General features: G+C 38.6%; 2 protein-coding genes across 2 annotated transcripts in view; one reads left to right on the top strand and one right to left on the bottom strand.

Annotated features, from left to right (window-relative positions):
• Positions 1-19,099, top strand: part of LOC126188197 (39S ribosomal protein L54, mitochondrial) — a 32,633-nt gene extending 13,534 nt beyond the window's left edge. The window contains exons 2-3 of the mRNA XM_049929739.1: positions 10,501-10,701; positions 18,861-19,099. Coding sequence (XP_049785696.1) covers positions 10,501-10,701; positions 18,861-18,973 — 314 coding nt within the window. The 3' untranslated portion in view covers positions 18,974-19,099. The remainder of the gene's footprint in view (positions 1-10,500; positions 10,702-18,860) is intronic.
• LOC126188198 (probable 28S ribosomal protein S16, mitochondrial) overlaps positions 19,020-24,525 on the bottom strand; it is a 30,746-nt gene continuing 25,240 nt past the window's right edge. Inside the window, exon 3 of the mRNA XM_049929740.1 lies at positions 19,020-19,222. Within this exon, the coding sequence (XP_049785697.1) occupies positions 19,116-19,222 (107 nt within the window). The 3' untranslated portion in view covers positions 19,020-19,115. The remainder of the gene's footprint in view (positions 19,223-24,525) is intronic.

The following is a 24,525-nucleotide window of genomic DNA, read 5'->3' on the forward strand; positions in this document are numbered from 1 at the left end:
CCTACTTTACAAGGAATATCCCTGTCATTTATCACCCCTTTTACCTCTGGCAATGTTTGTTGATATGAAAAATATTTTTGGAATCCACATTTAAATTGTACGTGTCCCTGTAACTGGGTGGGTAAGTCAGTTCAAAAGTTGGAGAAAAGCTACAGGATACTACTTCCAATAGTACCATGCCTAGTAAAGCAATGTGGTGTTCAAACCAATCTTCAGATTGATGATTGCATTACTTTTTCTAATTTCTGCTGAGGCAGACAGTTCAGGTCCATCTGCACTTTCATGTGTTCTCCGCAAACAAGATTGCAGCATGAAGTGTTAATTCGTGTTGATAATCCTGTTCCTGGAACTGATACTGAATTCCAGATTGTACAGGACAGTAAGCTGTTTATGGAGGGGACTGCAAGCAGCCTGACACCATGCATCCGGTGGAATTCAATGCTGTGTCTACTTGTTAGACATGTGCTGAGTGGTTTCAGGCTGGACTTGTGATCCCATTTTCAGCATTATTAGTTAGCATGACATTAATATAGCCTCTATTATCTTCATGTGTGAACCATTTAGTGTTCATGTTACACTTTCATACTAGTTGTCCACTCTCCAGATAAATAATTTATGCTAAATGTTAACAAATTTCTCTTCATCAGAAACTCTTTTCATGCTGTCGCCAGTCTGAATTTTCTATCCTCTGTACGTCAACCATCGCCAGTTATTTTACTGCCCAAATAGCAAAACTCATCTGCTGCCTTTAGTGTCTCATTTCATGACCTATTCTCCTCGGTATGCTCTCATTTAATTCGGCTACATTAAATAACAGTTTTTTATTTCTTTGGTATCCACCTTATTGTCTGTTTTCTGGATACTGTCCATTTCGTTCAACTGCTGTTCAAAATCCTTTGCTGTCTCTGACAGAATGGCAATGTCATTGAAATATCTCAACTCCTCCCTTAACTTAAATTCCCTTTACATTTTTCATATTGGTTTATTTTACCACTTGTCTAATGTGCAGATTGAATGAAATCAGGGATAGGCTACAATGCTGTCTCACTCACTTCTCAACGACTACATCCCTTTCATATTCTTCAACTCATAACTGTAATCTGGTTTCCGTACATCTGTAAACAATCTTTCTTCACTGTATTTTATCCCTGTTCCATACAAAATTTGAAAATGTGTAGTCCCCTCAACTTTGTCAGAAGCTTTCTCTAAATCGCTAAATACAGTTTTGACTTTCATCAACCTATCTTCTAAGATAGGGTCAGTATTGACTCAGTTGTTCTTACATTTTTCTACTACCCAAAGTGATCTTCTGATGTCAGCTTATACCAGTTTTACTATTCTTCTGTGAATAATTCATGTCAATATTCTGGAGTTATGGCTTATTGAACTGATGGTTCAGCAGTATTCATACCTGTTTCTCATATATCATGCACATTAAGTGGAATAGTTTTGTCATGGCTGGCTCTCCCAAGAGTCGCAGTAATTCAGAAGGAATGTAATCCAGGGGCTTTTTTCCTGCTTCATTTGTTCCATTTTTATATTTTCTCCTTTCATCAGTTATATCCTATATATCTTGTGTTACCGAAGGATTTCTACTAGGCCTCACATTTTTACCTGTGTGATCCTCTGCTGCTTTCAACATTTCATCTCTCAAACCTATCCATTCACGTTCTGTTGTTTTCCTTCCCCTGTCTGGTACATTGCTACCTAAAGCTCTTTCTGAAATCCTGAACCACCTCGGATTCTTTCAATTTATCAATGACCCCTCTCCTTGAATGCCTACAGTTTTGCAATTTCTTCAGTTTTAATCTGCAGTTCATAACCAATAAATTATTTTCGTAATCCACGTCTACCCCTGGAAATGCCTTACAGTTTAAAATTTGGTTTCAAAATCTCTGTTTTATCATTATGTAGCTAAACTGAAACTTCCAGCATCCCCAGTTCCCTTCCACATGTACAAGCTCCTTTCACAATTCTTAAACCAAGTTTTAGCAATGATTAAATTATGCTCTGTGGAAAATTCTAAATGACAGCACCTCTTTCATTCCTTATCCCCATTTGATGTCCCACTATTTTTCCTTCTCTTTGTTTTCTGACTATCAAGTTCAGTCACCCAACACAATTAAAGTTTCATTTCCCATGACTCAATAATTTCCTTCATCTCATCATACATTCTTTCAATCTCTTTGTCATTTACAGAACTAGTTGGCATGCAGACTTGTATTACTGTGATGGGTGTTGTCTTCATATTTATCATAATTATAATTATTCATTCAATGTGCTTTTCATAGAGCTTATCCACAACCCTGTATTGTACTGGCCAAAAGTTCCGTTCTTCCCACCACCACACTGCACTAAATCCCACTGTGTCTCATGTCAACGAATCCAGTTCCCTCTTTACATTCTCTGAGCTATCTATCAGACTAAGAGATTTAAAATTCCACACTACTGCCCATAGAATGCCAGTTTTGCTGTTTACGATGACTACATTGTCTGGAGTAGGACTTTTCCGGAGATCAGAATGGGGGACTATTTTACTTCCTGAATATTTTACCCAAGAGGACTTCTTATCATTAGGCCATACAGTACAGATGCATGTCCTCACAATAAAATAACAGATATAGCTTCTTTTTGCTTTCAGCCACTCTCAGTATTGGCACAACAAGGCCATTTACGGGTAATGTTAAGAGGTCAGATCAGTCATTTATCCAGACTGTTGCCCCTGCAACTACTCCAAAGCCTCCTGCCCCTCCTCAGGAATCATGTGTTAGTCTGGCTTCTCCACAGGTACTCCCCAGTTGTGATTTTGTTTGCAATTGCTGTACAGCTTCTATAGCAGTGAGGTTGCAAGCCACTACCTCTCAATGTTTCATTGGTGTTGGAGGAGGGAAGATTTCGTCATAATTGGTTTGAAAAATAATACGTACCCAGGTTGTCAAGAACAGTGTGGAATTTATTTTTGGCCTCTTTAAAACTTGTTGCTTGGGCAGCAAGTGTTAGGTCATCCACATAATTTAAAATCTTGCTGGTGGTCTGTGAATGTATTAGGCTAAGTAGAAGAGGCATTAAGCAGACACTAGGTTGTCCACATAAAGGCTAAGTTACAGGCCCAGTGGGCTAGTTATCTGTGAATGTATTAAATAGAAGAGGAATTAAATATTAGTCTGATGAGAACCATTATATTTTAATTTCCACCTTCTCAAATTTTGTGAAATTTCACAAAGAAGTGTCTTGAAGCAAAGTACCAATAAACTTCTTTATGTGGTGGTCATGTATCATATTGAGTACCTTTGATAAGAGCTTCTGATGGTTGACTGTGTTGTATGCTGTAGTTAGATCTATAAAAACAACTCCTGTTATTATTAGGTTGACTACTTGGTTTGTGCATTGTTTGCCTAATTGAAATATGGCTTACTGTGGTTTTTGGTTAGTTTCTACGATTGTTGCTGATCTATGTAGAACATTTCTTTCCAAAAGTTTATACAGGTGACAGAAGAGAGATAGGACAATAGCTTTTTGGGTTCATATGGACTTGTTTTCAGCAACATAAGATAGTTGGTAAAATGTTGGGTTAGCCAAAGTTTTGTAGTTGACCTGAAGTGCTTCTATCTGATGCAGATATTGTCCAGGCTGACTGTTTTTCTATTGTCTTTTTCCTAGGTCACCCTTTTCTATCTCAAGCAGAGTAATTGGGGACCTTTGCCTGTCGATTTAATGTGTGCCATTCTTTATGTTCCTTGGTCTCTTTGGCTTTTTCCTGACCTTGCTATATGGTAGCAACAGGCTATTTCAACTTTGTTGGACTGTTGTTTAGATTTTTAAAAAGTATCTATCCTTTTTACTATTTCTTGTGAGATCAGCAGATTATATAGTTGATATTGATGTTTGCCTTCCAACATCATCAAGGAGTGCCATAACCTAATCACACAGACATAGACTGCATCCTCTGAGAAAGGGTCTTCTGAAAGAAACTCTGAAATGATAGAGCCAGATCAGTGCTGTGTTTACTTTTGACTGCCACTCATCCTCTCCAACTACACACACACACACACACACACACACACCACACACACAGTCCATTGGTCCAATAAGTTGAGGTTGATGCATGTGGTAAACTAGATGATGAGTGACAGTCAAACCTAAATACAACCTGGGTGGTGCTAGGCAGTGCTGCCCCTCTAATTTTGGAGTTTCTGCCAGAGGTGTCACCCACCTTAGCAGCTGCTGGTGGTGCCCTTGACATTGACACTGAGAGAATCAAGTCTATGTGCTCCATCTCCTCTGTGTTGTCAAACAAGGATACAAGGCAGTTTCATGTCTCTCTCTCATCTGTTCTGGGTGTGCATTTATTTATTGGGTGATCTGTTTCATTGTAGTATGGTGCTTCTATCACCAGTAAACTGGAGTCTCACATAGCTTATTCCTGCCTCTGCTTTGGCCACAATAACATCTCCACCCCTACATATGATATTATACCCGTCTTTTTCTATGTCTCTGGTGTTTGCTTCATTCAACAATCATTACTTCAGTGAGTTTCCTCTTCTCTTTTGTCATGTAATTCCCTCCTCCCACCAATTCTGCATATGCCTTGTTTGCTCTTTATTTATTCAAATTTAAGAATTTTGTTCTCATTACTGGCTTATGATCCCAATATTTATCCACACAAGTCTTCTTTTCAGTCCAATATATGGTACGTTTCAGACACCATGCTGTGTCCAGGTAATAAAGTCTGTTGAGTCCTCAGACTTATTGTTTTACCTCCTCATTTTTGTGTAAGACAGTTGAAACAATTAGAAAAGTATTATTTTTCTTTCCCTTGACCGATACGTTCCAATAATTCCACCTTTCCCTTCATCTAATACTGTGTCTCAAAGTGAGATGTTGTTGTTGTTGTTGTGGTCTTCAGTCCAGAGACTGGTTTGATGCAGCTCTCCATGCTACTCTGTCCTGTGCAAGCTTCTTCATCTCCCAGTACCTGCATCCTTCTGAATCTGTTTAGTGTATTCATCTCTTGGTCTCCCTCTATGATTTTTACCCTCCACACTGCCCTCCAATACTGAGTTGGTGATCCCTTGATGCCTCAGAATATGCCCTACGAACCAATCCCTTCTTCTAGTCAAGTTGTGCCACAAATTTCTCTTCTCTCCAATTCTGTTCAATACTCCTCATTAGTTATGTTATCTACCCATCTAATCTTCAGCATTCTTCTGTAGCATCACATTTTGAAAGCTTCTATTCTCTTCTTGTCCAAACTATTTATCGTCCACATTTCACTTCCATACATGGCTACACTCCATACAAATACTTTCAGAAATGACTTCCTGATACTTAAATCTATACTCGATGTTAACAAATTTCTATTCTTCAGAAATGCTTTCCTTGCCATTGCCAGTCTACATTTTATATCCTCTCTACTTTGACCATCATCAGTTATTTTGCTCCCCAAGTAGCAAAACTCATTCACTACTTTAAGCGTCTCATTTCCTAATCTAATACCCTCTGCATCACCCGATTTAATTCAACTACATTCCATTATCGTCACATAATTGATCAGTACCTCAATTTTCTCATTTTTCTGTTTTGTAATCATCACTTTCTTAAGCATACAAATATTTTCATATTGAAAGTTTTGTATTTACAAGAAAATTAATTGTGTGACAGCATGGGTTGAATTAATCAATTTTGTTACCCATCTTTTTGTTTGTAATAATCACAAAACTTGCAACAACATTTGTTGCCCCAGTTAACACATTATTTATACCTCACCAGATAAGTCTTTCACTTCTGTGTATTTGACATTACTAATTCTTGTGACATCTAAACTCTGAGAGATGCATTTGTATCCAGTTGCCCCACATTGTTGAAACTTAAAACATTCAACACACTGTTTCATAGCTATCAATCCTATTTATCATTACCTGATTATTTGTTCTTGTGGAGGAAACCACCATAAATGAGACATAAAACTTTATATAATAAATTAATAATGGTCACTTGAAAATATAATAAAGGAGGAACTAAGTTACTGAGAAACTTAGACCAGGAAAGATGCAAGACAAGTACTCAGTGTAGATGAAACAATACACTGAATACAGTATCAGATTGTTAAGTAGTTTTTTGTGACTGCCAGTTTCTGCTTCCCTCAGATTAGTAGTGACAATTCACATCCTTAATGCACAGAAACTTCTTTGAACAACTGGCAGTGAATATTGTATTGTAGTATTGTGAAGTATTGTAATGAAATGTTGTTGCAGCCTTCAGTCCAAGGGCTGGTTTGATGCAGCTCTCCATGCTACCCTATCCTATGTGAGCCTCTTTATCCCCAAATAACTACTGCAACCTACATCTTTCTGAATCTGCTTACTGTATTTCTAATAAAATATATGACCAACTATGAAAAGATAACTATCTCATCATCAAGCTGTGATATGAGGTTTAGAATTTGAAATAATCAAGTATTTTTGAGCTATAGCTTCACTGCAATTGTTTAAGAACAATTCCACAGAGAAAAAAACAAGCGAATCATAAATATAGGCTGTTGTACTTTTTATTCTACAAGTAAAATGTTTTCCAAAAAAAACTGATTCAGCAACTTTGTTTGCTTCATTTACATAAGATATGTTGTTTTCAGTGCAACAGATGGCTCAACTTTCAGCTTTCTGTCTTCCTTGAATCAAACCTATATGTGAACATGAATTTTTGTGGCATGATGAAGAATGCCATAAGAGGTCCATGACAAAGAATTGTGGCAATGAGTCTCAACTGTGTATCACAGTGTGTACTAAGCTTCACAAGAGGACTGCTGTAACATGAGTTGCTCATGTACGTCATGCGTGTTGTCCGCCCCTGGTAGCTGAGCGGTCAGCATGACGGAATGTCATACCTAATGGCCTGGGTTCGATTCCCGGCTGAGATTTTTTCTGCTCAGGGACTGGGTGTTGTGTTGTCCTTATCGCCGTCATTTCATCCCCATCGACACGCAAGTCGCCGAAGTGGCGTCAACTCGATAGCCTTGCACCAGGCGAACAGTTTATCCGACAGAAGGCCCTAGCCACTCAGAATTTCCATATCAAGCATGTTCTTCTTATTTTTTCCTTTTTTTTTGTGCCATCTCAGCCAGCTTCTGATAAATACTGAATCATTAGACAAACATACAATATTTACATTGGTTGTAAACATGTTTACTTACATCTTAATGTGCTCGCATCATTGCCATGATATGTCACTCCAAATGCCAATTCAGCATGGAACATATAACATTTGTGCCTCCAGACAACTTTGCAGCTGTGCGTGCTTACATTACATAAGTAATGCGAAGTCAATGATATTCAGTTACTTAACATTGTTCTCTGAAATTTGTTAATAACTCTACATAGTGAGCCGCAAAATAAAATGTACTATGCTACACAAATCATCTGGCTGTAGATACTTAATGCTATCTGTGTGAAGTCCAGCCAGGTCACTAGTTTTGTTCCCTGTACATAAATCGCTGTAATTACAGTAATTATTCAGAAGGATTCCCCTGACAGAGACATCATGTACACTATGCACACATTCACAAATCAACTAACGACTGATTCAGAAATCAACTTATAATGTTTTCAAAAATGTTCAAAAACTGACAGGGATGCGTTTCAAAGTCATATGAATAATCGATAGACTAATGTGCGATGGATGCTCGTCGCTTTGTGAAACAAGGTTTTTTCCCTCAATAGTATGAATTTGCCCCTATCTCCCTCCTAGAACTGGGCCCGCTGCGCATGCAAGAATCTAGAACAGAAAAAAAGTACTTTCATCAGTGAAACTTTTTTTTTTATTTTTCAATGTAGTCGCCTTGTAGATTAATGCACTTGGTCCAACGACGTTCCAGTCCCTTGATCGCATCTCGAAAATGATTTTCCTCCAGGTCTGTAAAATAAATGTCAACAACGGCTATCAATTCTTAGTTTGAAGTGAATCTTCGTCCACCAAGTAAAATTTTCAGTTTCAGGAAGAGATGGAAGTCTGACAGAGCTATATCAGGTGAATATGGTGGGTGTGGCAACAATTCATACCTTAGTTCATGTAATTTTGCCATGTTGATGGCACATGTGTGCGGGCGTGCATCAAGAGTTGGGGCACCCATCTTGCAGATAAATTTTTCATTTGTAATTCTTCAGTTAAAATGTGATACACCCTTTCAGATGACATCTGGTAAGTGTGAGCAATTTCGTACACTTTGTCGGCAATCCTCCATGACCACTTTGTACACTTTTGCAATGATATCTGGAGTAGTGACACACCTTGGCTGACCACTGCGTGGATCATCATCTAAGCTCTCCCAACCAAATTTAAATGCATTTGTCCACTTGGCAACAGTTGAATATGAAGGAGCAGGGTCCCCCAGTGTATTCTGGAAATTGGCATGAATGTCCTTTGGTTTCATACTTCCATTTACGAAATTCTTAATCACTGCTCAAATCTCGATTTTTTTTCCATCTTCGCAAATCCCTATGTGGGAAAAACAACAGAGCCATGCCACCACCACAGCTCTCTTCCCAGAGCACTGGTGTGTCACCTGTTTACAGGCAACAGTCTAACGAATATCACGTGAACAGCTCATTGCGCTAGTGCTGACCTCTCGTGGTGATTCCGAGAACTTTTCAAACCACCCTTGTATACAAGCTGTTAACAATTCGTAACCTCCTTTGCTGGGATGTACACTTCAACTGCATTTTACATATATCTCTCCAGTACATAATTTGTGATAATTTGGAATGGTTTCTTATTGTGCTCAATTTCTCAGTTTCATACCAGCGCACACCACTACATAGTGAAAATTTCCTTCTGGAAACATCCCCAGGCTGTGGCTAAGCCATGTCTCTGCAATATCCTTTCTTCCAGGAGTGCTAGTTCTGCAAGTTTTGCAGGAAAGCTTCTGTGAAGTTTGGATTTTAGGAGATGGGGTACTGGCGGAATTAAAGATGTGAGGACGGGGCGTGAGTCATGCTTGGGTAGCTCAGTCGGTAGAGCACTTGCCTGCAAAAGGCATTCTCAACTCAATATGATTCAAGTGGGCCATGCAGTGGCATGAATCTCCATTCAATCCAAGAACTCCTGCACAATTCTTGCAACATCTGGTTGTGCATTGTCACGCATTCATATAAAACCATGACCAGTAAATGGAGCAAAAGGCATAACATGCTCCAAAAAATTTCCTCCTTACATCTATGTGTTGCAAGGCTCCCATGCTCTATAAAGACCAAATCTGTCTTTATAGTGGAGTAGATTCCTGCTAACACCATCAGAGAACCACCCTGAGAATGCACCCTGGATGAGAATGTGCAAGGCGTTCTCCAGACCCTCTCTTTACCGACTGGTGTACACAGGCCCTACCAACTCATCAGTAAACATCATTTGCTCCATTGTTGTATTCTCCACCCACAATATTCTCATGCAAAACATAGTTGAACTGTGTGATGCGCTGTGGTGAGTTCTTGGCCTGCAGCAGGTCTCATGTATTGAAAATTTGCTTCTTACAGTCTCCTCCGGATGGTTCTCTCACTAAACATTGACCCCTCAGACTAGGTGGAGTTGATTTTTTACTTCAGTGGCAGTGGTGGGGCACTTGAAGTTGTAAGAAATGGTGTTCTCTTGCCAATGTTACTCTTCTCACGTGTGATCCTGGTTTCATTCCATAGTGTCCAACTTTCCTCTTTCTTCTTATAGTTTTGGAAATTGTTGACGTTGTAGCTCTCAACACATTTTTAACATAATGCCCACTGCAACCATCTCCTACCAAAGCTACGTTTTTGCAGCATTTTCAGGGTTTAACAACATGTGTATTATAGAAAGCCAATTATTATAATCAGAGAAAGATCCAACAAACGTGTGTAATTGAAATGGGAGCAATACAAGGTACAACAATAAAGAGACAGAAGACATTATCGTCTCACATCCAGTGATGTATTTCATGTTGTGTAGGGAAGAACAGTTAAGTCTATTGCAGTAAACAATTGAAGTTTTATTATTTGCTTGTGAGGCAATGTCAGTAACATCCTCATCTAAAAATATAGGATAAAGTGCTACACTTTTATTAAATAGATGACTACTCATCATTCATTACATGTAACATTTTTTGTGCCAGTCAGTGTGTCAAGCTTATTTAGTGTAGAATTTTAATTTTTACTATAACTTTAATTTGTTTAATCCTGTTGTTCATTAATATGATAAAATTACATTAATTGCTTTAAATTACACTGTACAGAATATCAAATAACACTACAGTTCATGTACTTTTTATTTAGTCATTATATATGCTCTGTGTTATTTTGCTAATTATAACTTCAGAATTTAGAAAACATTTGTGTAAAGTGGACTAGGATACCCATTTAATGTGAATTATGGTGAAACCTCACTAATTTAAGCTTTCATTTTCTTTGTGGCTGCTTTTTGTTTAAATGAATGACATTATTACCAATCATTTTAGGGAACTATTAAATTAACGTGACTTTTATATAGGTGCCACAGTAGCTGGGCTTGGAAAACGGAAGAAACTTGGCAAATTAGGTCCTGTAATGGAGAAAAAGGTTCTTCCTGTAGAAACAGATCCAGCTAGGTTAGTGTCTTATGTTTGTGGTAGTAACATATACAAAGAAGGCGAAGATATCAAACTGAAGGAAGATTCTGAATATCCAGACTGGCTTTGGAACATACGAACAGGTGTGTACACCAACAACAAAGCTTAGAAACTCTTAGTCTCTATTGCCTGTTACTGCTTTCCCTTAAAATGCATTTTACCCTTTAGCAATAAAATTACATGTACATATTTTTGATGTGGACTACTTTTTGTGTTTCATTAACACTGCATCAAAGTAGACCACTTCTGTGCCCTAGTAAACATATGTCTTCCCAAGAAACCAGACGCATGGACACTTGTTCATCAGATGTCGCCCATAGCATCTGAAGATGGCCATTGTATCATAAAAAAGTGATTTTTTAAATTTTTGACTCAAATTACATTACAGTTAAACTGAGAGGTGCAAATTATTTTACAGTTTATTGCAACCAAGTGACCATCTTTTGATGAATTTGCTGCCCAAATTCTGCATGCAATTCCAAGGTAGTTAGCAATATTTTGTTCCAATTTTGTTAACCACAGATTTTTATTATGGTGTGTTGTAGTATAGTTTAAAGAGTCTAGTTGTGTTATTGTCCTGGCTTGCCTTCTGGCTAAAGCCTAAGACTTGCAGCAGTTTTAATTTCTAAGAAACAAAGTGCAGAACATAATATTAAGTATGTCAGTTTCATTTCTTTCAAGAAAATTATTTAAAAGTCAGTATTACACTAGTTTTTAACTGTGTTTACTGCTTACAAGTTGACATTAGTCTTCGGAAATATTAAAAATACGGCATACCCCGAGGTCTAGGCCCCTCTTTTGGCACTCTTGGTCATCTGTCATGTATATTGATGAAAGAACTTAAAAGAAAGGTACCCACACAAGAAATTATCACCAAAATAGTGAATCATTATGTTGAAAATTATTGCTTTAGAACTGTCGAAGCTCAGCTGAGTAGAACAGATTTTTCTTGCAAAACATGTTCAGCTTTATTATTTGCAAGACATCTTCAGTGGCTTGGAGTATATATATGTTTGTATGTTTACACTATTTTGCTTTACAGTTTGGACATTATATATTGAAGTTATAAACAGTTGTGGCACTTTCTGCATATTTTTGTTGGAGTGGTGTATAAATTGCTGTGTACAAACTTCATAGATGTTGGTCTACCTGTGTTCTTCTCCCTGTTTTACAGCTGTTATTCTTCTGCTTTCTGCCACACACAATTTCATTTTCACAGCACTAGGAAATGAACATTAGTTTATTTGATGTAATATTTTGGATGGTGTTGCCATCTGTTGAATGTTGTTACCAACTGTAGAATGTGCCTGTGTGATATCAGTCACCTATCCCTGTGTATGTGTTGTTTTAATGTGTTTGTGAGTATAAAAGGGGTTTTTTGATTAAGTTTAATAGAGAATTTGTATTAATATGTGTCTGGTTTGTAACACATTTGTTCTCTGCTACAGCTTTCTGGATATGATACTGTTCCTGCATTGTTATAATGCATTTGCTGCAGTTGTTTGTCCTAATAATTTTTGTGGGGTGTGCAGCACTGCGCATTGCATATTTGGCTTCCACACTTGTGGATATGCTTCGCGGGCCAGGTTGGCTATACCTCACCTCAGAGTTTGTTTGTCAACAGAAGAGTCACTGTTTACTGCCAAGCCTCCTGCGGCTGCCACAGCATTTGGTGGTGCTAACAGTGCTGGTAATGTGGTGCGCAGGAACACAGCACTCCAGTCACAGGCACCTATTCGTGTCCACGCAGGCACGTGTTCATGTAACACTGTGCATGTAGTCTTCCATGTATGCATACTTGAGTTGCTGCTCCACCCCTGGAGAGCCAGTTACACTCCAGCTGACCATCAGTTGCCATTAGTGGCCATTATGAACTAACTTCTACCACAGTTGCTGCCCGCCAAGGTGTCCTTTCGTCTTCACCGTGAGCCCCATAGGACACTGGACTTCCCACTCCCAATGGCACCGCTTCGCTGAATCTGCATGTGACCACCATGAGCCCTCTGCCCTGTGGGACTGTGTCATTACAGCATTAGTGAGTGTCCCTGAGCTCCCAGCCCCATGGGACCATGTCTTTGCTTATCCTTCCTCCTTTTTCCCACTTCGATATTTAGGGACATTCATCCTCAGAAGCTGTACTTATAATAAACAAATAGTTCTTATTGCAGAGTCTGCCTTTCAGTACTCTCTGCTACATCACTTGGCCAAGGACATGGTGACGAGAGTCTCTCTCACATTTTTTTTGCAGGTTGCACGTGTGGCTTTCAGACTAATGGGTTTTTGCATGTGTGTAGTTTATCTTGATGGGGCAGCATATTCATGCTTATTGTGTAATGACAGTCTGTGATATTAGACACAATCCACAAATTCTCTTGGTTTGAGATACTGTGTGTGTTGATTTGGTTGTTTAGATTTTGGTAAGTGTTCATTTTGTAAATGGTGTCCAAGTTTCTCAGTAGCTGCATTTTCATGAACCTGTGTCGTGGTAGTTGTTCTATTTTCTGCATAGATTGGGCAGTCCTTTTATGCACTGGTGCATTAGGAATTCTCTACATTGATGCAGGAGGGCTTTGTTGTTTTCTGTTCTCAATAGTTCTGGTTCCAGTTCTCTGGCAGCGTATTTTCACATAAGGTTTGAGTGTCATTTTGATTTGTAATGTCTGTCCAATTGTTGGAGCTGTCTTTGACTCATAACTCAGCTCACTCAGATTTTACCTACAGTGGCCATGTGTCAGGAAGCTTCTTCCGCATTGGTGCTGAATTTTCAGAATGTGATGGCTAGAAAGAGGACTGGGCCATATACTGTCAACAGTTGGAGATGCAGTTTATAGCCTATGGCATACAAGGTACATGGTGCCGTGCTTACTTCGTTGCAAGTGTGGTTACTGGAGTCTTTAGTTTACGTTGTCAGCTTTTCCCAGACTCACTTCCAGAAATCAGTAACTGTTTCCTTTCACAGACGGGATGTATTTGTTTTATTGACATCAATTTCTTGTGTTGTGTAGTGGTCCCATACAGTATATTCAAGGACATTGAACTGAGCTTTAGGAAGTTATTCCATAAGGGTTATTTGATTTTTCTATTTTTTTGAATCAGATGTCAGTGGTTGTGCAAAACATAATTGGCCATCTTGTTAGCTGTATCTTGCAGCCTTATTGTGAAGTTGATGTAACTTCATGGGTTCTTTTTATGCATGGTGTTTTGCGTGTGTTCATTGCTTGTGGAATGCAAGGTTGTGTTACAGTACTTGGCAGCTAGTTGATAACTTCTCTGGCACATGTTTGCATGTTGGCTGATTGTACTGTTCTTTCAGTCCAGTTGTTGGGATAATCAACATTGGTGGCTGCATTGTGTCTCATGCCTTGGGTGCCGTGCTTCTCTAAGATGGTTGAGCCGTATCTTTTGAGGGGCGAAGGGTGTGTTGTATGCAGGGCTGTGCCCAGCATATTCGTCCACCACACTTACAGATATGCTTCGTTGATCAGGTATAGCCCCTGCCTAATTTTGGAGGTTGTTTGTCAATAGAAGAGTCACTGAGATGTTTATCACCAAGCATCCTGTAGCTGCTGCAGCATCTGGTGAGGCCAGCTGTTGCAGTATGTGGCATGCAGGTCACAGTACATAGTGCTGCAGTCAGACACCTAGCTGTGTCCATGTGGTCATGCATACACATGACAGCACGCATGTAGTCTTCTGCAGTTCCATACATAAGTTGTGCCCCTCGGGAGCCAGTTCTGCTCTGAGCGATAGTCAGCCGCCAAGTGTCTCCACTATGGATCCAACGCCTGCCATTGCTGCTGCCTGCCAAGGTGTCGTCTTGCTGTCGCCATGATCCATGGAAGGCACTACTTCACAGGATCTGCATGTGACTGCACACTGCCTCAATGGATGTTTAGAACCAAGTACGATAATAAGCTACCAACAAGGAAGGCCATTTACTACTGACACAACAAATTCGTTACAATGGGTTGCTCCAGCAAAGAGAAGCGGATGTCCCAGTGCACATTGCTCCTCATCAGTGGATGCCCCGGTGCCTCGTGCCACCATGTCGTTGCTTATCCTCTCTGCTCCACACCACTTCAACGTTCATGGACATTTGTTCTCTGGGACTGTACTTAGTTCAGTTCATGTTAATAAACAAACAGTTGCTATTGCAAAGTGTTTATTTCAATACTGCCTGCTACACTGCTTGTCCACGATAAAACAGTTTTCATTTCTTATTCTTAATTACTGTCTGTGGGGATGACTGGAGGAGACTGTACAGGGTGTACATAAAGTCCAGGAACACTCTCAATTATTTATTGCACAAGAACTAACATTGTACAGATATTTGATGTGCATGACACACCGATTTCTTTGGACTCCTTATAAATGTCTCTTGTACACACTCCACATTCACTTCACTCACACTGGGACATCCGCTTCTCTTTGCTGGGCACAAGCAACCCATTGTAACGAATTTGTTGTGTCAGTAGTAAATGGCCTTCCTTGTTGGTAGCTTATTATCGTACTTGGTTCTAAACATCCATTGAACAGCTGTAGCGTACTTGTTTTTGTCGAACTCCAACACACAGAAAGCTCGCTCCGCAACTGAACTCGCCATGTTTGTGACTAGTGCTGACTATCGGCAAGTTACCAAACTATGCTGTGGCGGTGAACATGGAAAAATAATAATAATACTAATAATAAACTTTCAAGGTTTCTCGTCAAAATGACGTGTGGTATCTGTACAATGTTTGGTTCTTGTGCAATTAATAATTGAAAGTGTTCCTGGACTTTATGTACACCCTGTGTCATTGTGTCTGTTGCTCTTGGTTTTCTATAAATGTTAAAAGAATACATAAGATCCAGACTGTACAGTATTACAGCCAGTCACAACAACATGCCTATTTTGTGCTTCATGGCATGACATCCATTGACTTTTTAGTTTAATCTTGTTTGAAATTTACAAAATCATATAAATACAAAGGGCTCATTTGGAAGTTAGAGATGTGCGGAGGAACTGAAAGTCTTTAACCTTTGCTCATAACTTCCTTTAAAATTCTGAGTTATGGGGAATGCCATGGTGATTTTTAAAAGTGATAAATATAGGCAGTTTTATTACTTACATGGGTGGATAGGAACTTCCCACATGTTACCTTTTACCACTTTTTACATTCATTTTTGTCAATCCCAACAGAAGTCCTGTTCTGTCGGTATTGTACTGTCAATACAGTACTGTTCTCTGTTTATGAAAACTGCCAACTTTAGTGTTTTAACAAGTCTTGTGTCACAAGTTTTATTTACCATAATGTTATAGTGGTTACCTACATGTATACTGTTGTGTCTAGACAAGACAGTCTAGACACAGGGTGAGGTTACCAAAAGGCTCGCGTGCACACACTCCGGCTGTCGTGAAGTCTGGAACAGCATACTTAATTAATGCTATAAGAAAAGAACGTATCGTCGGTTTACTTAACTTTAATGCATCCTTGTGGTACATTGCTATTGACGATACAAGTGAGACTATCTTCAGATACGGTTAATGGCGCCTTGCTAGGTCATAGTCATGGACTGAGCTGAAGGCTATTCTAACTGTCTCTCGGCAAATGAGAGAAAGGCTTCGTCAGTGTAGTCGCTAGCAAAGTCGTCGTACAACTGGGGCGAGTGCTAGTCCGTCTTTCTAGACCTGCCATGTGGTGGCGCTAGGTCTGCAAGTACTGACAGTGGCGACACGCGGGTCCGACATGTACTAATGGACCGCGGCCGATTTAAAGCTACCCCCTAGCAAGTGTGGTGTCTGGCGGTGACACCACATACTCTGCACATGTGAGGCACATAGCAGAAGGTACATCCCATTTCTTCAGTTATTAGGGTTTTTCCTGTTCCATTCATGTATGGAGTGCGGGAAGTATGATTGTTGGAATGCCTCTGTGCATGCAATAATTATTCTAATCTTATCCTCACAATCCGTATGGGAGTGATATGTATTGGGTTGTAGCATATTCCGAGAGCAGTCATTTAAAGCCGGTTCTTGAAACTTTGTTAGTAAACTTTCTCGAGATGGTTTACCTCTATCTCAAGGAGTCTTCCAGTTCAGTTGCTTCAGTATCTCTGTGACGCTCTCCCACAGATTAAACAAACTGTGACCATTCATGCTGTCCTCCTCTGTACAGGTTCAGTATCCTGTGTTAGTTCTACATGGTTGGGTCCCACACTTGAGCAATATTCTAGAACTGGTCACTAATGATTTGTAAGCAATCTCCTTTGTAGAGTGCTTTCACTTCCCCCATATTCCGCCAGTAAACTGAAATCTACCACCATGGCTGAAACTATGTGATCATTCCATTTCATATCCCTACAAAGTGTTACACCCAGGTATTTGTATGAATTGGCCGATTCCAGCTCTGACTCTTTGATATTATAGCCATAGGATACCACATTTTTTCATTTTGTGAAGTGCAAAATCTTAAATTTCTGAACATTTAAAGCAAGTAGCCAGTCTCTGCACCACATTGAAATCATATGAAACTCTCACTGAATATTTATGTAGCATTTTTCACATAGTACTTCATTATACACTGAAGCACCAAAGAAACTGGTATAGGCATGCATACTTGAATACAGAAATATGTAAACAGACAGAATATGGTTCTGTGGTTGGCAGCGCCTATATTAGACAACAAGTGTCTGCCACAGTTGTTAGATCGGGTACTGCTGCTACAATGGCAGGTTATCAAGATTTAAGTGAGTTTGAACATGGTGTTATAGTCAGCGCACAAGCGATAGGACACAGCATCTCCGATAACGGATGTGATGTGGGATCTGAGTGGGGCCCCAGGGATCAGTGTTGGGGCCACTCCTGTTCCTTATTTAAATAAATGATATGTCCTCTAGTATTATGGGTAACTTTAAAATATTTCTGTTTGCTGGTGACACTAGCTTGGTAGTAAAGGATGTTGTGTGCAACATTGGCTCAATTTCAAATAGTGCAGTACATGACCTAATTCATGGCTTGTAGAAAATGAACTAATGCTAAATCACAGTAAGACTCAGTTTTTACAGTTTCTAACACACAATTCAACAAAACCTGATGTTTTAATTTCACAGAACAGGCATATGATTAGTGAAACTGAACAGTTCAAATTCCTGGGTGTTCAGATAGATAGTAAGCTGCCGTGGAAAGCCCATGTTTAGGATCTTGTTCAAAGACTTAATACTGCCATTTTTATTATTCGAACGGTATCAGAAGTGAATGATCATTTTACACGAAAATTAGTCTACTTTGCTTATGTCATATGGTATTATATTTTGGGGTAACTCTTCCCATTCTAAAAGGATATTTTTGGCTCAGAAATGGGCAGTTTGTGCAATAAGTGGTGTAAGTTCAGGAACCTCTCAATATATATATTCCTTACTGTTATTTCTGGTTAACAATATTAGCTTATTTCCAAGAATAAGCAGCTTTCACTCTGTTAATATTCGGCAGAAATCAGACCTGCATTTGGATCAGACTTCCTTAACTCTTGTGCAAAAAGGTGTGCAGTATACTGCTGCATCCATTTTTCAATAAGCTACCACTCGAATTCAAAAATCTTAGCAGAAAACCACACGCTTCCAAATCGGAACTGAAGAGTTTCCTCATGGGTCACTCCTTCTATTCTGTCTAGAAGTTCCTTGAAAATTTAAGCTGATTCTCATTGTATTGTTGATTGCCATTTACTTAAACTTATGAAGTGACTTTTCTCGGGTTCATAAACATTTATTTTTTTTATCTGTTATAACTTTTATGTTGTAATTTCTTGTACTGACACATTCCATGACCTCAGAGATTTGCTCCTCAGTTTGGTCCTACAGAACTTGACAGTTAAAAACATGAATATCTTTTTAATGTTGTTGCATGAACAAGTATAGCTAATTGCTGTCAGAAGGAAACAAAAACAATAAAATATTTTTTCAAATAGGCAAAATTTAAATTAAATCAATTTCATATTTTGAGCAATATGACAGATAAATTTATCCATTTTCACTTGTGTTTTCTCTTCTTTGCTGCATTTTACACTCCTTTTGAGTCAGTCCACTGAAAAGTGTAAAAAGGGGGTTTTACTGTATTATTGTTATCCAGAATTTCAACACTCACTTTTCATTCTGATACAAATTATTTTAGAATAGTCATCTTACATTATAAAAAATTGTTTCTTCATTGGATAAGTCAATAATGTGTGGAAAATCTCGATTAATGTTAGTTAATCTCTTTGTCTAGGCAAGCCACCTGCTTTAGAGGAATTGGACCCTAACACAAAAGAGTATTGGAGAAGACTGAGGAAAATGGCATTGAGAAGAAATAATCAGTTGCAAAAGATAAAGAAGTTTTAGGTGCATCTGTGTATTGTGCATGGTGAAATAAGTGATACACCGAAAGTGTAGATAAAGAGCTGTTTTATTTAATAAACTATAACTGTTTGTATTATACATTTTTCAAAATATATGCAGTAAAATTTACATCACTGTGTTCATACTAACTACTATTTTCTAGTTTAACTTCTTTATTTTCTGTGGCACTACGGCGGTTCCTCCAGGCTGTCATGTATGTCCTTGGATGGATGGGATAGAAACCTGCTAATCCTGTGTAACAGTAGAGATAACAACACTTAAGTGTGATGTCATACTGTCCAGTTTCAAAACAGAACTTCAAGTTCCAAAATTTTAATTTTTCTTTCAAATAAAAAAATGTTAAACTAAATCAAATTGAGACTGGTACCATTAGTTACTGTAATTTCTCACAATTTATTTACACTACGCATTTGGAGGGTTCCAAAATGGCACATATGTAGGCCTATGAATTTTGGATAACTTGTGGCACTGTCTGGTAGCAGACAACAAAACATTAATGTAGTAGAAGGCCAAAAGTTTTGTAACTCATCTTTTGCAATAAAAGGCACACACTAAACTTTGGTACAAGACTCAAAGTAGTGTTTTGTCTTCTCCTACCAGATAGTGCCACAGGTCACCCAGAAGTTGCACATACAATACATACATGTCTTAGTAAATGACATAATCCACTTGAGAGAATTTTAACCCTCCAAAATAAATTGTAACTGGTTACAGGAACGTATACTTTCAATGTTTATTCATGTCACATGTTTGCTTCTAAAGTTTATCATCGCACTTATGCAATCAAGGCCATTCTCAGAAAGAAAAAAAAATTCCGAAGACTAACAAATGAGACATTAAAAGTAGCAGATGAGTTTTGCTATGTGCATAGCAAAATAACTGACAATGCCAACACAGAAAGGATATAAAATGCTGACTAGCTATAGAAAGAATACTGTTGCTGGAAAAAAAAGATGAATTTTGGTTTAAGTGTTAGGAAGTTTTTTTCTGAAGGTATTTGTCTGAAGTGTAGTCTTGTATGGAAATAGAGTGTGGATCATAGGCAGTTCAGATAAGAACACAATAGAAGCTTTTTTAACATGTTGATGTAAAAGCATACTGAAGTTTAAGTAGATATTGCAAATGTGGAGGCACTGAATCGAACTGGGGAAAAAAAAGAAATTTGTGCCACAATGTCACTGAAAGATGAGATTGGCTGATAGGATAGGACACATTGTGAAATATAAGTCTGATGAGAAAGTAAGTGTGTGTGTGCGTGGGGGAGGGGGAGGGGGGTTCCAAGGCATGAACATTGCAGTAGTTGTGCAAAGATAAAGAGGCTTGCATAAGACAGACTTATAATGGAGAGCTGCATCAAACCACAACCACCTTAACTATTTATTGGGTATGTGATTTAGGGTTAATACAACCACTTAGTGGCTTGTACATCAATAAGTTTACATCCACTCATAATAGATCCTCACATCAGTGCACTCACAACCAAGATACAAGTCATCCATTAAGTAATGTTTTGGCATAAATGAATAAAAAGGCAAGATAACAACACACAACTTTATTTACAATGTTAAAGTACCTTACACTATTTTTCAATGTAGTCACCATAACTGTAACACGGGAAACTCCCCCCCCCCCCCCCCCCCATGTTATACTCCTCTACCAAAGATTTCAGCCTAGATGTCACTGCTCCTTTGAGGTAATCATTTCTGAATTGTTTTCCTCTCAAAAATTCCTTCAGTTTTGGAAAAACAAGAAAATCACTTGATGCCAAGTCAGGGCTGTAATGGAGGACGCACAAAAAATTTCCCACTTAAGATGCTGAAGTTCTTACTGTGTCCAAGCTGATGCATGAGGCTGTGCCCAATCATGAATCAAAAACACCTTGGCTGACAACATTCTATGTCACTAGAGACTTGTTCATTGCACTATCACCATGAACATTCTTCACTTGCCTACAAATTTCGATACTCTGGATATTTTGTGCATTCGGAAAACAAATGACATTTATACACTTCATATCTGGCGGGATTCTGAATGGGCACGACTATTTCAAAAGGTTACAGAACAAAGAAGTGTGACCATTCAGCAACAAAACTCAGCTCTCACTGAGACAGGGGTAGGAGCTAACTGGCATACTTGTAATCACGGTTGTGGGGGATCATTGCTGATTGTGGTATCCAGCCGTTCTTTACTTTCTGGATGACCCTCCTGGAATAAATTGCTACTCACCACATAACGGAGGCATTGAATCACAAACAGGTACCATGCTAAAATATTTAAGCTTCTGCAAAGTCCTTCTTGAGAAGTAGAAAACAGAAATGCAAAATTTAATATAATAATTAAAAATAAGTTTGACACTGTTGGCAACATTACTGTTTTATATGTTCTTTGTGCATGATGTAAACACAGCAGAAAATGAGCCTGTGACCTCTAAAGGTATTGACATTTAAAATGCTGTTTTTTGCAAACAAAACCTCTGTAAAACTGAGTGTTGTACTAAAACAGTGTACATTTTTGGTCTTCTGCTACGAGATGGTGCCATAAGTTGCCCAAAAGCCCTACAAACAATACATACATGTCTTAAATCCAATGAATCATGGAAGTTTAACCCTCTGAACAAACAGTGTGAATATAAACACATTGTGGTTGGTTACTGGCCACAGTAAAACTTATTACAAAATGTGAGCAATTAAAGCCATTGCAGTCTGGTGGGAGGAAGGGCAGAAAACAATTCCCAATAGTATCGTCTCATATGTATGCCTCTTATATACTGTTAACAAATTTCCTAACTGCAGCAAAAAGAAAGAAAAGGCCTTTTTGTGTTAATATAATGTATGGAAGATTAATTTCCTCATTATGTCACTTTACATGTAACTGATTCCCACCTGAGGTCTGTAATATATATTAAAATCATAAAAAGTTAATTTCTGTCTGAGAAAGGATGGTTACTGAAAAGCAGTGGCTTATCTGAACACATTCATTTAATGGAAACTTAGGAGTCGTGGCTCATCTGTCTAGGTTGCATGTCATAATTATAAATGCATTTAACACTGAATGAAGTGGAAAAACAATTTGGTGTTTGTCTATCTTATAGGGTAAGTATGAGTTTTGATATAAGATTTATATAATTACAATTTTGTAAATTGAGCTTGCATCAGAGGTGCACTGACTGAAAGATTTTGCCAACAGTATTCAAAGCACCAGAACTGTCACACTAGCAGCATTGTCTGGATGGTTTCACTGATATGGTTGGCTTTGTCTTCTGATCTCACCTTAACATCATTACTACAACAGTGGTATTTGATCTCACAGTGAGGCATTCCTTTAAGCTTGCTCATTAGGGTGGGTTCTAATCCCCATCTGGTCCACAGTTTTGCTCTATCACATATGAAGGGCTTATTTCAATAGTGGTACAAGTCCATTACCTCCGCTTTTCTGTCTATAATGCTTCTGAAATTAATGAGCCAAACAAACGGAAAGAAAGGTTCATCTCTAGCAAGAAGCCAGATGCTTGAAGATTTTTCAGTGCTCATTTAACTTGAGGACTCTGTATCTCAATATGAACAAAAATGGACTTGTACCACTATTTAAATAAGCCCTTCGTATAATGGCACACAATTCATGGGTTGATTAAATATCAGGTAGCCACGTGGGGTTTGTATTGTTACACTTGAAACTGCTACTTTAAAAAGTTACAGTCTGGACAAAACTGTTAACACCAAAAGAAATGCTTATTTACTATCTTCCATAAAAACACAGGAATCCTTGTGAACTGAAGGATGAAATAATAATATAAGTCAAAAAATGAAAGGGTAAGTGGAATATTAGTAGACCTACCGTGCTCATGAAATCACTGAGAAGGGCAGGACAGACACAAGCTAATAACAGACTACAGCAGTACCAGTAAAATGAAAGTTGTACTTGCTATATATTCAAATATTCTAAATATTGGTGTTTTCAAGTCTTTGAATATGGTGTACCATAATATTAAAAACATTCACACACAAGCTAACAGTTCTGACACTTCTTGATAGCGGTCTGTACAGTATCTTAAGTTTCATTAGGCAGTTATTAGCACTTCTGTAAGGTTATGCAGTCTTTACTGGAGACACATTACTTCTGTCGGCTTCAGTATTTTCTCCGTGATGCTGTTGATATATCCAGTTTTGAATTATTTCCAATAGTACAGTTCCCAATGAGATGGCTATTGACAACTTCCTTCTTACACCCTTCAGTGATTTGGTTAGAGGGCAAGCCCTAATTTACATCCTAAAATTAAAGGGGCCAATTAAGGTGTATTCCAGTGACCAATTCTGAAGTTCACACCATGTAAATGAAAACTTTACAAAAAAGACTCTGAATGCTAGTACATGCATTCCCCGATTGTACTGTCATCACTTTAGATACTACAGTCATCCAACAGCTGAATGAAATAATTCAGTTTTGTGTGCGCTGAACATGACAAAACATCCTATCAAAAACTACTAAGCACCTTCTCTGAAAACTACATAGAACAGCTAGTTCACAACTCCACACATATCCATTATAATTATCCGGGCTGTTATGCCGTGGTCGGTTGATGAATTTTGTCTCAATTCCCAATGGTCCGGGAAACGTCTAAATGCCGAACAGTCTGATTAGGTAGCAAATTATCAAACTTCTTCTTCTGTCTACTAGACGTTGTCAACATACGCTTCCCCATGGTATCGTGCAGTAGTCTATCAATTTTATCCCCGTCACTGCTGCACAGTTTATTACTGATCGTCATATGGAGAGACATTAACTTACAATTTGTGCTTGCTACCTAATCAGACTGTTCGGCATTTGGACGTTTCCCGGACCGTTATCAATTTGTCCAAACGTTCGTTATCTGACGATGAGACATCTGTGCTTGCCAAGGGAGGAAATTTTGCTGTTAGTCTGCGTTTTGTGCCCACGGAAGAAATTATAGCCAGTGTAGAAGCAGGAATTCGCAGTGTGGATTCTGTAACAGCTGAAGAAATCCGTATAGAAACAGTGAGAATATTAGCCAATGCAAAACTGCCGAAAAGTAATATAACTGTGGGTGAGAGAAGAGCTTTAAAACTCCTGAATGACTACGATAGTATTTTGGTTCTCCCAGCTGACAAAGGAAGCGCAACGGTGGTTATGGATGTGGCCGACTATCAGAGTAAAATACTGATCTATTGGATCCGCAAGCATATAGGAAGCTGAATAAGGACCCCACTAACAACGTTCTCAGAACTGTGTCGCGGTTAATAAAAAGTCCTCCATTGAAGAGAGTGTACAGAAAGATCTCTGCAATTCGGTTGCGCTACCACCGAGGCTTTATGGATTGCCCAAAATTCATAAAGAAAATGTGCCGTTAAGACCGATACTAAGTGCCATTGGTTCGCCCACCTACTCGTTAGCCAAGTTTTTGACTACGCTGTTGAAACCACATGTGGGCCGTTCAGACTCTTATATAAAGAATTCGACACATTTCATCAGCAGATTGAATGGCATAGTGGTCCAGCCGGAGGACATATTGGTCAGCT

This window comes from Schistocerca cancellata, chromosome 5 (genome assembly GCF_023864275.1).
Source record: "Schistocerca cancellata isolate TAMUIC-IGC-003103 chromosome 5, iqSchCanc2.1, whole genome shotgun sequence".
In the NCBI taxonomy this organism is placed as follows: Eukaryota; Metazoa; Arthropoda; class Insecta; order Orthoptera; family Acrididae; genus Schistocerca; species Schistocerca cancellata.